The 14,089-nt window shown below is 41.8% G+C and overlaps 1 protein-coding gene across 3 annotated transcripts; it reads right to left on the reverse strand.

Moving 5' to 3' along the window:
* Positions 1-297: 297 nt before the first annotated feature.
* NUDT9 (nudix hydrolase 9) lies at positions 298-12,689 on the reverse strand. Of its 3 annotated transcripts, none has more exons than XM_081021058.1 (9): positions 12,568-12,666; positions 10,758-10,938; positions 8,697-8,933; positions 6,023-6,118; positions 4,726-4,812; positions 4,043-4,154; positions 2,877-3,023; positions 2,322-2,406; positions 298-1,465 (listed from the first exon to the last, which is right to left on the reverse strand). In XM_081021058.1, the coding sequence occupies exons 2-9, from the start codon at positions 10,889-10,891 to the stop codon at positions 1,272-1,274; spliced, it is 1,092 nt and encodes a 363-aa protein (XP_080877184.1). In that variant the 5' UTR covers positions 10,892-10,938; positions 12,568-12,666; the 3' UTR covers positions 298-1,271. The 3 variants fall into 3 exon arrangements, with proteins under 3 accessions (XP_080877184.1, XP_080877183.1, XP_080877185.1); XM_081021057.1 differs by lacking the exon at positions 12,568-12,666 and adding an exon at positions 12,315-12,559; XM_081021059.1 differs by lacking the exon at positions 10,758-10,938 and having other exon boundaries at positions 12,568-12,689.
* Between the last annotated feature and the right edge of the window lie 1,400 nt (positions 12,690-14,089).

Below are 14,089 nucleotides of genomic sequence, written 5' to 3' on the forward strand. Positions count from 1 at the left end.
GGCAGGCCATGGCATGAAGACACTCCAACAGTGGCTCAGAGGCAAAGCTATTCTTTAGAGTGGTCCAAGGTAGTTTACAATCACTTTGGTGGTAGAAATATTAAGTGCTTGAAAGCAGGTTTCTAAACTGCTGGTGGTTTCAAACAAGAATATTCTGTGACTGGAGTCCAGAGAGCTTCTGTTCAAACACTAAAACATCCAGTTCCTGTATATTAAAATATTCTCCAGTAGCCAAAACAGTGAAAGCTCAGCCAGTACAGGAAATGAGAATAATTAAAAGAGCTCCCACTTTTTAAAAAAAAATTGGAAATGGCAATATAAGATAAGCTTACTGGAGTGTTTCATTCCAATATGAGCTAAGCCTAGAGGTGTGTTTCATTCAGCCAAGTAAATATTTTAAAACATGTTTGTGTTGCTCTCTGTTTCCTCAATCATAGGCTCCTGGGTCAAATCCTATATTACATTTTCTTTGCGATTATACCAAAGATCTCTTTTCCCTTCTCTACAAATACTAGGATCAGTGTGGTAAAAACAACAATAGTATGGTGGCTTATTTTGTATGATGAACAAGAGATAATTCAGATTATGATTTAAAGATACACAATGCAACTCTGTGCATGGTTTACTCAGAAACAAGTCCCTCTGGGTTCAATGGGGTTTATTTCCAGATTAAGTGCATAGGAACGCAACCTAAATTGCTTCCTGATTATGGCAATAAATATTAAGTGCAGACACTAAAGGGTTATTTCCATAACATTAGATCAATGTCAGGAAGTAAAACTGATTGCAGCTGTTAATTTTTATAATTGTAAAATACCTCTCAACACTCCTGTTGATCAACAAAAACCACACCCTTATACATGTTTTTACTTACGTATAATGGATGCAGAATGTGTTCTTGAATACCTTAGCAATATTTCTTGATAGAAAGAGAGGGCACCGTGCAGCCAAAGCTAGACATTTAGAAGTCACACTGATTTTATTTTACTGGAAAATTTAATGGGGATTTGGCTTCACTTAAATTTGGCTGCTCATCCTTTGCGGCTTTAAGACAAGGATGAGGAAGCTGTGGAACTCTAGATGCTGTTGGATTACAACTCCTATCAGCCCTGCCCACTGGCACATGGTGGATGGGGCTGATGGGAACTGGAGTCCAACAAATCTGAAGGGCTGCAGGTTCTCCATCCATACATCAGTAATCTCATTCTTCAAAGCAGTATTAACACCTCATTCCATCCCTAAACTTCTATTAGCCATGTTTAGGCTTTAGTTTAGGCCTTGATCTCAGCCCCATCATGGCAAACCAGGTTATGATCTTCCCTCCAGTGTGCTCCTCTTTTCTCTGCTACGAGCTTGACAAAGTCAGCATGACTGGCATAGAGTTTCAGCTTTTCTCCAATGTCAACCCATTTCACTTTCCCAGCATCATCTCCTGCTTCCAAGTGTAAATTCTCCATTGCTTCACCTGTTATACAAAGAGAGATTCTGGCATTAGTTTGAATCCTTTTAACCTACAGCACAACCCACTAAATCCTCCACCAGGACTTCTACCCCATGACAGCTTCCATGGCAAAGGACATAAGTAAACAGTTCTTTTCACCGAATACTCTTGTGACAGAAGTTCTCATACTTTCTGTAGATTTGACAGCCCACCTTGTCCCAAGGAATCAGGCTTGAACACAAAGGAAGGGTGATAGCTCAGTGGCAGAGTGCATATTTTGCATGCAGGAGGTCCCAGGTTCCATCACTAACATCTTCAGTTAGAGCTGGGAAAGATCCCTATCTGAATAGCCACTGCAATACTGAGCTAGATGAACCAATGGACTGGTTTGGTATGCAGAAACATAGGAGTCTGCTTGAAACTTAAAGCAACAAATGATAACAATATGACATTTTTTGTGCAATGGTACCCATGTGCCACTTAGTCATCAGGAAACTTTTTTTGGTTTTTAGTGTTGAACTTTAAAAAAAATAACAATCTAGCATAACAACGCACAAGTAAGTGTGCCAACAATTAGGCATTCAAGTATTACTTAAATTTCTTTTTCTGTCCTCCTCCAACTTCCTATAGTCAAGAATGTGGGGGGGAAATGGTTAGCAACTGGAAAAATAATTATTATCCTTCCCATCTTCTAACAGAGATGAGGAACTTGTGGTCCTCCAGTTGTTAGACTATAGTTCCCATCATCCCTGTCCACTGGCCATGCTGGCTCGTGCTGAGAATTGTAGTGCAGAACGTCTGAAGGCCCCTGGTTCCCCACCCTTGTTCCAACAACATGACAATGGGTGTGGCCACAAGGAAGGCAGCATCCCTTACTCACCAGTTTCATCATGGTAGTTTACGGCTTCTGTCTCCATCCAAGCATTGTCTGTGTTACGAGGATCATCCACATACCCTTTGTATACCTGGAAAGCCAAGATACAGGCTGACAACTGTCCTGTTTACTATTTGGGCTCTTGCCCAATTAAAGAAGTCTTAGGCAGATAATCACGTGAGTTTGTCAACTAAATAAATCTGCAAAAAATGTGCATCTGAGATGGGAAATTTAAAGAAAAAAATATTTGTTTTTGAATGGTGCATGCTTAAGTCACACCAGGTATCGTCTTGGAACAAGGGAAATGCCATTTAATGTACACTTGCCACTGGCGGTTTTTAAAAGCACTTTTCTTTAAAATGTACTAAAAACGGGGTGGAGAGAATGTTGTACAGATTATTTTAATCAGTCCATTAAAGGTTGTTATACTTCCTGTTACCAAAAGCTGCTTAATAAGAAGCTGCTACTCTTTGAAATGTAATTGAAAAGAGTTCCATCGACCTTCGCATGTAATATTTAATGGGCTTGCAAAATTATAACAGGAGCAGAGAGGGCACTCACCACAAAGTAATCTTGACTGAACAGCCTGTTCAGTTGTTTCTCCATCTCTTCCTTCTCAGCCTCAGTTTTCTGTAAGGAGTTCAAGGCCTCCTCGCTAAATTCTCTCTTTAGTGCAGCCGACAATTTTTCTCCTGGGTCTACCATGCCCTAAAATAAAAGGTTGTCACTTGTTACAACTTCCTTCAGAGCCTAGATGCTTTCCCTTTGAGGCTAATCCCGCCTTTGTAGGGGAGGGCGATTATCATTAGAAAAACCATATCAAGGGGTAAGGCAGGGATGATATGAAATATGACAACGGCAGATGATAGTTTAAAAAATGAAAAACAATGGAGATATCTGATGACAGATCTCTTGATATGTCAGTTATGCCCTTACTCACGGCCTAATATGCCACGTTAACAATGAATAGCCAGCTGCTGAGTGTTGTTAGTTTTTCTGGGTGTAGCTCAGGGGTGAGGAACCTCAGGCGGGGGGTGGGGGGGTAATGCAGCTGTTCAAATCTCTCTATCTGGCACTCAGAACTTTCCCCAGACTGCCGCCACTCTCTGCAAGCCACAGCCCTCACTGGCTCTGCTTTAAACCCATGTTTTTGCCTGGCTGGAATGTGCCCTTGAACTGTGACAGTACCTCTTGCTCATCTGGATGAAGGAATCACAGAATCATAGAGTTGGAAGTGACTCAAGGGTCATCTAGTCCAACCCCCTGCAATGCAGGAATCAATACAGAGGGGATCAGTGGTACCTCAGGTTAAGAACATAATTCGTTATGGAGGTCTGTTCTTAACCTGAAACTGTTCTTAACCTGAGGTACCACTTTAGCTAATGGGGCCTGCTGCTGCTGCCGTGCCGCCGGAGCATGATTTCTGTTCTCATCCTAAAGCAAAGTTCTTAACCCGATGTACTATTTCTGGGTTAGCTGAGTCTGTAATCTGAAGCATCTGTAACCTGAAGCGTCTGTAACCCGAGGTACAGGAGCTAGTGTGCAGCCCTCAGAAGGAAATGTGGCCCTCAGGATGAAAAAGGTTTCCCTCTCCTGGTGAAGATTTTAGTAATCCTTTTAGTAATCCTTCAAATGCTTAGCAAGAAAGGGAGCTGTGACACACACACTGAGTCTTTTGGAGACCAGCACATTTTTGAAAACCGATTCTGTCAATTCTCTCTTCTCACCCCTGGAATGGCCCATTCCCCGCAGTCCTTCCTTTTGATTGCGATGAACTGCAAGATACTTTTGCCAGACGCTGGGTGAGCTACTTTATTGCCACTGCCGTCTCTCTTCCACCTGCAAAGAGTAACAGGGGGAAAAAGATTAATCTGTGGTTCAGCTCAAGACATGCAGGGAAACGCCACTTCAGATGTAACATCAAACCATAGCTATGAGCCCAATGCCTGCATACTTCCCACTCACACCACATGCTCAGATTCTCTTGCTTGCAATTTAGCTGCAAGACACAATTTGCTGCTACTTCTGAACCATGTTTCGCCGGATTTTGTTGCAGTTGCAAATGTAAGGCTTGCTGCTGAACTGGAAGTGAGGGAGGTAAACAGAGGAAATGAAGAGAAGAAGGAGAGAGTGTGTGAGCTCTGGGCTCATTCATACAGTTCCACAGTTTGGTATTCTGTCTGAACCCACCCAGAACATTGGAACTGAAATGAATGTGAAAACCTTGGGTCTGCTCAGCAAGGATGCATTGTGGGGGCTCAGGCAACATAGCAATTGCTTCCATATAGTTTTTTAAGTCATCTTAAAGTAGAATTAGAAGCAATATCATGATCAGCATTTTTAATATTTCACATATTGACTTGAACGTAAAATATTCCCATTTGACATCATCTGGAATGATATTACTTACTTAGTTACAAGAGGATCTGCAGCATGATTTGGTCCCCAACGCCCCAAGAGACCTCGGCCCACTAATCCTGTCCTGCCTACAGGATTCCTGAAAAACAACAGAGCACAAATGAATGCCTGGATACGATCCAAAGGCCCACACAACTGAAGTTCCACATGGCCAAAGAAGATTGCAGCTCATCTTTCTTGAACAGCAACGCCCCCTCTTAACCAAATGCCACTTAGCACACTACTTTTGAAACATGGAAGCCTTTCAAATGCAGTCTGTGATACAGAATTGGGAGCGGGATGGATCTGCTGTTCAAAGACCAAACCCTACTGGGCATGTCTAGCCTCTTTGGTGCACCCAAAATAGGTCTTTGAAGCATATGTATTTTTAAAAATATTTAACGAAACAGTGTTATGACAGTGTTATAGCAGGGGTTCCCGAACTGTGGTCTGTAGACCACCAGTGGTCTGTGAGTTTCATTCAGGTGGTCCGCGGCATGTCTACATTAAGTATTCATATTGATTTTTAATTGCATTTTAATCGTTCATCTTATTTTTCATATCTTTTTGTTGTATTACAATGTAAGGGATGAAAATAGTATTATTATAAAATACTATGTAAGAAATAAAAGCAATTAAATACAGCATCTAGCACACTGCATTACGATTGCTACAACAGGCGGGGGGGGCGGATGATCGGGAACAAATGGCTTACAGGGTATTCAAGATTTTGTTAGAGATGTTTTTCTTATATTCTCATTTTTTAGAATGCATTTTGAAAGCATGTAATAGTTTCAGTGTTTTCTTTTTAAATGCTAAAGTCCTGAATATAATTTTCTGAGGAATAAGAATGTATAATCTGGTTTACATGCCTAATGCACTATCAAGGAGTTTACATTAAATACACAGTTAAGAAAAACATTATCAAGAACAACTCATGGAGCTATGAAACAGCATGAGATAAACCTTTTCTTCCTGCTTCATTCTTTACACTTGGGCCACATAACAACCATTACTTTGCCTTTCACATAATAGCAATACTGGTTGAAGTTATGCTCTTTTAATTGTCTTTTAAACCCATGGTCCTAATGGCAATCAAGGCTTCAGAAAATAGCTTCAGAAGAGTTTTAGCTTGGAAACTTGCAAATATGTATTGGACACACATTTTAGCTGACAGGAAACCAGGATTCTGAACCAGTGAATCAGTGCTGACCTCTTAGGTTATTTCCACTAAGGTATGTGATCAGATCAAGACCTTCACTCACAGACTTTTGATGCATGCACAAGCACCAACACAGAATGTCAAATACCTGGGCCTCCCATTTTCCACGTGATAGAAACCATTCTGGCTCCTCCTCTCCACTTGCCCATCCTTCTCATTGAACTTTGGAGAAAAGTTTTTCACCCTTTTCAAGAAAATAATAACAAAACTGAAATAAACAATTAAAAAACCCTTCAATGTGCATTACCAACATCCCAGTTTCTATGGAACTTATTTCCAATGTTAGCTGTATTCAGGACCACAACTTGGCAGCCCAATCCTATCTGGTAAGATGTCCTTTACTGTAATCCTTTCGCCCTATCCTCAAACTGTCTATCAGATTCTTCAGTCTGCTTTCGCATTACTGTGTGTGCTCTTTGGCTTGCTCATTTCATTTGTGCTTCTCTGTGATATCCATGTGCTTGGCATGAGTTTGTGTGCCAACTGTTAGAAAAAGTTTGTGGTGTGCAGGTATGTAGGGAATTGGACTTGTGTTGGGGTGCTCTTTTTGGGATGGTTGCAGGGCACATGCCATCTTTGTCTAGCCAGGACCTACCTAATGCAATGATGAAGGGCAGACTTTCGTTTTTCATTGCTTGACAGATGCCAGTTACAGACAACTTAGTTAAAAGGCTGCATTTTAAGCTTAGCATGGACAGCCTAGAGTTTCGTGTAGGTGGGAGAAGCATTCTGCTTTCAAGCATGTGCACATCTGACCTATCTTTTTTAGACAAAAGCTGTCTCCTTCTCTAGCCCTTACATAAAGAAGTTTGTAGCCCAAGGCCAGTGCTTGTTTGGCAACAATTTGGCAGCTGCTTGATCGCTGACCGTCTCTTGATTTTCTCACACAGTCAGAGAGCGAGCGGTAAAACTTCTAGTTATTTAATGGTTCAAAAGAATAAGTCATAATGACATCAATTTTGCACTAAACAAACAATGCTAATATTTGGCTTTTTTCAAATCATGCTTATTTTTAGCATTGTGGATGCTAAAATCTGGGGACACTAGGTAGCTGTGCTATATGAAAATGGCAAAGTTCTTCCCTGTGTCACAGCCAAGTTACGTTGCTAGGCTCAGTTGTCACCCTGGCCTGCAAATAAGCCTTCAGTACATGCAGGACAATGCATGATAAACTCCTCCATTATGTAAACCAAGAGAGGACTAGATTTATAACTTTGCTTCTAGTAAAGTAAGACCTTCATGCTTCGATTTGTCACTTGGTGGTCTGGAATTAAGCTAGTAAATCTCCTTAAGGTTTTAAAACTGCTTTGAGGGTTTTTGTTTTTTACAACTAAGTGGTCTATACATTTTATGAAACAAAATAAATAAAAGGTGGTAGTTTAAAGCTACCAGTGTGGTATAGATGGTGCTGGATGTGGACTCATGGCAACTGTTTAAATTCTCCCACAAGCATGCAATGATTTTTATGAACTTCTTTAAAAAATGTGTTTTCTACCTTCCAGAACCTCTGAAAAAGGGCATGCCACAATAAATATATACAATATCAAATGCATGATAAAATTAAAGAATGCAACCTTTACTTTTGCATTTGTTGATTGTGAACAAGCCCTACAAATTTATAAAGTGCTTAACTTGGCTACTGTTGGTAGCTTCCCCAATCCCACCACCCCATATCAAAATTAAACACTTTGGTTAATTTGTAGGATCTCAGCACAATTCCTCTGGAATTGTATTCATGCCTAGTAATACGTTTGCTATTACCAGACAAAATAAGATAAAGGAAGCACCTTATCCAAAGCTGCTGCTATATTTAAGTTTAGCTGCTAGTCAACAGCTGGAAGGATTAAGTGGCAGTGCCAACTCACCAAGCAGAAGGGAGGGCTTCCCCCTTGAGCCTTCATTATTCCCTGCCACTCTCACCAAAGGTGTCATGGACTTTGAAGACGCTGGAACTCAGGACGAAAGGGAAAAACGTCCTAAGAGGAAGGCACGTTTGGCAAACTCTCACCATGATCAACTCCCACCCAGAAACCTATGGCCCCACTGTGGAAGGAGGTGTGGATCCAGAATAGGCCTCCACAGTCACTTACGGACTCACTGTTAAGACCGTGTTCATGGAAGACAATCTTACTCGGCTACGAGTGATCGCCAAAGAAGGAAGAAGACGACTCCCTGCCACTGTCAGAAAGCATGTATGCATTAGCAAACCTTACATAAAATATTTGCAGCCCTTGATATAACTACAGTTAGAAGTGCAATGAACAGAGCTGGATTTTTACGTGTCAACAAGATTCCAAAATTTACCCTATAAGTGCCAAAATCTGTACAGCAAGCTATTTCCACAATGGTGAGCTTAAGCACTGCATATTCTAACTGCAGCATTTGTGGCTCCCTTAGTCCAAAATTTAAGTCCCATTTAAGTCTTGGGGTATAAATAACCTGAACTGGAACTGTATTGTTGCTTGTTAGCTGCCCTGAGCCCGCCCTTGGCTAGGAAGGGCGGGGTATAAATAACAAAATTCTTATTCTTCTTATTCTTCTTCTTATTATTATTATTCAGCAGCCTCCCTGGAGAACTTAATAACTGAACACAACTCCTGTTCCAACAGTTTGTCTCTTATAACTAAGAACGAAGGCAATATATGGTCACATTCATAAATATTATGCCCACCATTTACTTTTAGTCAAGCAAAAGCTAAGTCATTCTCAAAAACAAGCCCTCCCCTTTTACTGAACCCCATTAGTCAACCAACAATGCTCACCCAATTTCTGGATCTGCCCATTTAGGTCCTGCCAAAACAGATTGTGCTGTATATTCCACAGGGCTGTAATCCTCCCATTCAGTTGACCAATCCACCTTATCGTTGGGAACTCTGCTGCGCTCAGTGTTTGATCCTGGATATGGGGAGGTCCTTGCTTTGTTATGCAAATTTTCTCTTGCATCTTTACAATTCGACATTTTAGCAGCCTTGCTGTGAAACCAACTTTCTGAAGATGGGCTGTAGAAAAATAGAAGGAGTTGCACACAAAGGGGAAAATAAACTTGATGTAATGCTGTGTGTTGCAGGATTGGGACATTTCATACATAGTAAATTGCATACAAACACCATCAATATCACAGCCATCCAGGAAAACTCCACATCTTGTGTGATTTAAGTGCTAAATAACCAACTGTTAAAAATGTGGGCAAGTGGGGAAAGTTCATCCTCCCCCAGGAGGATGGCCCAGTCTGTTGAAAATGAGATTCTTAATCTCAGGGTCATAGGCTCAAGGCCCAAATTCCTGCATTGCAAGGGGGTTGGACTAGATGACCTTGCGGTCCCTTTCAACTCTGCAATTCTATAATTCTATGAAGGTGGAAATTTCCTTACACAAGCTGTTGACCTATCAACCAAACTGTAGTTTCATCACATTGTAAAAATAAAATATCAAGTATGGTGCTCATGGGTATTATAGGGGTGGCATGGTGAACTTTTCTAATGCTCGTTGGTTCAAAGAGGGGGGAAGGTGGATGGGGACACTTTAGTAAATGACTTAAATCATTTGCAAAAAAAAACACACAAAAAAAAAACAAAGACTATAAAGCAAGTACCCCCACCCAATATTCCTTAACAAATTATCAGGTTTTTTTAAAAAATGAAAATGAAGAATTAAAGTACATTTCTAGCTGTTTTAGTTAGGGAGATACATTTTTTTAAAGGCAATATTGCTTCCTCTGCTACTGAGCCATGAGTGAGTGATGATAGGATTGCAGCCAAACCACAGTCACTGAGAAATAAGGAGGTGGTATAAAACCAGAGACATCACCTTGCCAACAAAAGTCCGTATATTTAAAGCTATGGTTTTCCCAGTAGTGATGTATGGAAGTGAGAGCTGGACCATAAAGAAGGCTGATCGCCGAAGAATTGATGCTTCTGAATTATGGTGCTGGAGGAGACTCTTGAGAGTCCCATGGACTGCAAGAAGAACAAACCTATCCATTCTGAAGGAAATCAGCCCTGAGTGCTCACTGGAAGGACAAATCGTGAAGCTGAGGCTCCAATACTTTGGCCACCTCATGAGAAGAGAAGACTCCCTGGAAAAGACCCTGATGTTGGGAAAGATTGAGGGTACAAGGAGAAGGGGATGACAGAGGACGAGATGGTTGGACAGTGTTCTCGAAGCTACCAGCATGAGTTTGACCAAACTTCGGGAGGCAGTGGAAGACAGAAGTGCCTAGCGTGCTCTGGTCCATGGGGTCACGAAGAGTCAGACACGACTAAACGACTAAACAACAACAAATGTGTATAAAGGTTAAAATGCACACCTAAGGGAAAACTCACCATCACCACTAATGAACACTGAGTATGATCAGTAGCCATGGAACACTGAATGTTAGTTGGAAAAGAAAGTCAGCAAAGGACAATTAGGGGACAGGGAGAGAGAGAATGGAGTATCTTGGAGGAAGGTGTGGTGGCTGGAAACCTGAATAAGAGCACTGCTTTTAGGAGGCGAGAATACACTGCAACGTTTTGTTGCAGGCTCCATTTCCGCTACGCAGTTGTTCCACCAAGAAGCAAACTTGCTCCCAGCTTTCAACATTCTAGCCAAGGAGCTTAAAGGCGCTAGCTAGAATAACTCAGAATTCCTTATGCTTACATTTAAAATGTATAAAATTAAAATGCATTTTATTAATTTTCCATATCAATACAATTAAGTCGGCTGTGAAAACTATTAGGCTACCAGCATTATCAGTCTGACATTATTCCCCACACATCTAGGAGCCCTTGCTCACTGATCTATGTAGAAAGCAGGAGTGTAATATTAGACCTTGGGACAAATACCTGTAGGCTAGATTCCTGGCTGCTTGAAATAGTGGGTAGAAGTAAGTGCAGGAAGAAGACTTAGCAGCAACAGCAGTTAAAGTCACAGTGAGAGAAACCACGGTAACTGTCCGGGCCAGGAAACCCCTTGCCATCCCATGCAGTAAGCTCAAAGAGAAATGCCCACCAGTTGTGGAGCAACCTGGAAAGTCAGGAAACCAAATAGAAAACATCTTAGCATAGTATGTGTTGATCCTTCTCCATTCCCCGCAAGACAAACTGACAATTCACTTCACAATTTATACTTTATACAAATTATGGGGCGGAAGGCAGGTATTGTTGCGAACAGTTGAAGAGGAGAGGACATTCTAGCAAGTTTAGCTTTTTCTGCGCCTGCATTAAAGCTGTATCTGGCAACATTATACATCTGGCATCGTAACCAGCAGGGTGCAGGTGGCAATATTCTTCTACACATGTATTGACGGTTCAGAAACATTTTATTACAGGATAAAACCCATAAACAAACAAGGCTGCTTTACTATATTTGGACAGGCTTGCTTTGACTAGCCAGTCAACAACTATTTGCATTTTTTTTAAAGGATGTCTTATGTTTTTGCATTGAAAAACACCCTGATATTCATAACATTGTAGCGTTCGAAGGATCCCAACACCCCATGGTCATTTAATTGAGCCTCCTGCAATGCTGAAATCACAGCCAAAGAATCCCTGGTGGTCATCCAACCTCTTATTTTAAAAAACTCAATGGAGTTTTCTTAAGGGAAAGCTATTCCTAATGTTTAGTCAGACTCTCCCTTCTTGTGCATTTGAGTCCATATCATCATTACTGCTGTATATTTAGTTACACTCCGCCTTTTCCCCTGACTGAAGGCAGCTTACAAATAAAAAATAAGAACAGCTAAAAACATAGGGGTTATTATTATTGTTATTATTATTAGGTGTTATAGAAACAGTTCTGTAAACAAATATCCATTGAAGTAACTATTGTTATATATTTATTTACGCCCCGCCTTTTTCCTTGACTGAAAGCAGCTTACAAAAAAAAGAACAGTTAAAAACAGGATTATTATTATTAGGTGTTATAGAAACAGTTCTATAGACAAAATATCTATTGAAGTAACTATTGTTATATATTTATTTACGCCCCGCCTTTTTCCTTGACTGAAGGCAGCTTAAAAAAGAACAGTTAAAAACATAGGATGATTATTAGGTATTATAGAAACAGTTCTATAAACAAAATATCCATTGAAGTAACTATTGTTATATATTTATTTACGCCCCGTCTTTTTCCTTGACTGAAGGCAGCTTACCAAAAAAAAAGTTAAAAACATAGGGATCATTATTATTATTGGGTGGTATAGAAACAGTTCTATAAACAGAACAAATATCCACTGAAGTAATAAATACGTTTTGTTGTTTTATCTTTTTTGCTCTGAGGTGTTCTGTTCTGGTTTTTGTTTTACTATGAAGCGGTGCATATACCGTAAATCTTAGGGAAATATGAAATTCCCCACTCAGCCGTTAAAGCTCACGGGGCTGCCTCCTGTCAGGCGAGCCTACCTCGCAGCGGCGTCGTGGATTAAACCGAGGGCTTTGCGCTTCAGAGGAAAGGGAGAGATAGAGAAGAGCCGTGTAACATTTGTCCCGTATGTATACGCATCTCTGCATACATATTTCTAGAACCGAAATACAGATCGCATCTCATTTATTTTTGACATTCGCGTTATCTATATAGGAAAAAAAGCGCGGGAACTGGCGAGGGGGGGAGAGGACCGGCCTCCCCTCCCCCTCTCGCTCTCTCCTCAGCACTCACCCCCCGCAAAGCTTCCTCTCTTCAGCCCTTTTTTCCCTCCCAAGCCGCCTTTGCCCCCCGTCAGTCAAATCTCTGCTCCGTGATTGGCTGCGACGGGGACAAAAAAGAAAAACCGTCGCCGCCCTTACCCAATGGGCCACGTCCGTGTGTCCTTCACCCCGCCTCCCTCCACCCCTCAGGGAAATGAAGCCGGGGGATTAGCGGCGTCTCGTTCGCCCCGCCTATTCTGGATGGTCGATAGGGCAGCGCGGGTGGCGATGTTGACGTCGCCTGTCACCTTTCCTAGAAAAACAAAAACAAAAAGCGCTTCTACGTCACACGTCGCCCGTATTCTGATTGGGTTTCAGATGAAGGAGAGGCGTCAGGCCTTTACCACTGCCCTCTCGCCTGTCCACACATAGAGGTAGAAATATAGACTCGCACACCATCCAAGAGACTGAGAATAAGCAATAAATTAATAGGGAACCGCATAGGACGGAACCCATGAGGGTTTCCCTACATTGCAGGGGGTTGGACTAGATATGTCTGTGGATCTCTTCCCGCTCTACAAAGCTACCCGAGAACGGTCTGCCAAAAATTCATGTTTTGCGCCGCTCTACATTTCCTACCTCTATGGTCCTTGTGACGAACGTGGCAAATCCTCTTAAAGGGATATCGCCCCAGGTCCAGTTCACAGAGAACTGACACCACAGAGATAGGCAGCAGTAGAGTTACTTTACCAGCAAAGGTGTCTGCGCTGACCAATGAGCAACATTAGAATCATAGCATTGTTGGAAGGGTACCCAGGATCATCTAGTCCAACCCTCCGCAATGCAGGAATTATATAAAATGCATTCAAAAACCTTGCCCATAATTACCATAAAAACAGCATGGCGCCAGCCCTTTCCTTAAAACAAGTTAGTTCCCAAAAGCCTGTTGGAACAAGAAAGTCTAAGGAGGGAGTGCCAAATTAGGAGCAGCCACCAAGAAGGCCCTGTCCTACATCTCTACTAAGCATTCCTGGGAGGGTGGTGCTGGGACCAGGAGAAGGGATAGGAGCGTAGTAACATGACTGCGGTTGGGGTGCTTTAACACTTGGTTGTTCCCTGCACTGATTCCTGCATTTCAAGGGGTTGGACTAGATGACCCTCAGGATCCCTTCCAACTCTATGATTCTATCATGCTAGAATCGAGAATTTTACTTAAGGCTTTCACTTTAAACCTGCTTCTAATCAACTGGCTATTTGTTCTGCTAAGCCAGGAAAACATTTCCAGATGCTTTCTAGGATCTTTTCCTACCCTTGAGGGAAATTATCCTAACCACCCAGCTCATCCCTTAGCCAAGCCCTACCCAAACCCTCTCCAAACACTCTTTCTGACAGCTGATCTGTCAGGTTCTGTCTTTTAACTCTCCACTCCCTCCTGATCCGTCAACCCTGATGGGATGCACCATCTCCAGGGGGGTAACCCTAGCTCTCTGTCACTGGGCCTGCAGAGAGCATTTTAAACAGCTTGATTCTGTCTCCCAGCCCTCATTTTTAAA

The sequence above is a fragment of the Podarcis pityusensis genome (genome assembly GCF_964106645.2).
Source record: "Podarcis pityusensis genome assembly, chromosome: 9".
Taxonomy (NCBI): Eukaryota; Metazoa; Chordata; class Lepidosauria; order Squamata; family Lacertidae; genus Podarcis; species Podarcis pityusensis.

Bases quoted from the DNA above. Each gene is read 5' to 3' on its own strand.
- NUDT9 (XM_081021058.1), bottom strand. From the start codon at position 10,891: ATGGCAAGGGGTTTCCTGGCCCGGACAGTTACCGTGGTTTCTCTCACT. The intron at 4,155-4,725 runs GTAAGTAATATC...TACTCTTTGCAG, and splicing joins GCAGATCCTCTTGTAACTAA to GTGGAAGAGAGACGGCAGTG. The intron at 2,407-2,876 runs GTGAGTGCCCTC...TTGGCTTTCCAG, and splicing joins TCAGTCAAGATTACTTTGTG to GTATACAAAGGGTATGTGGA.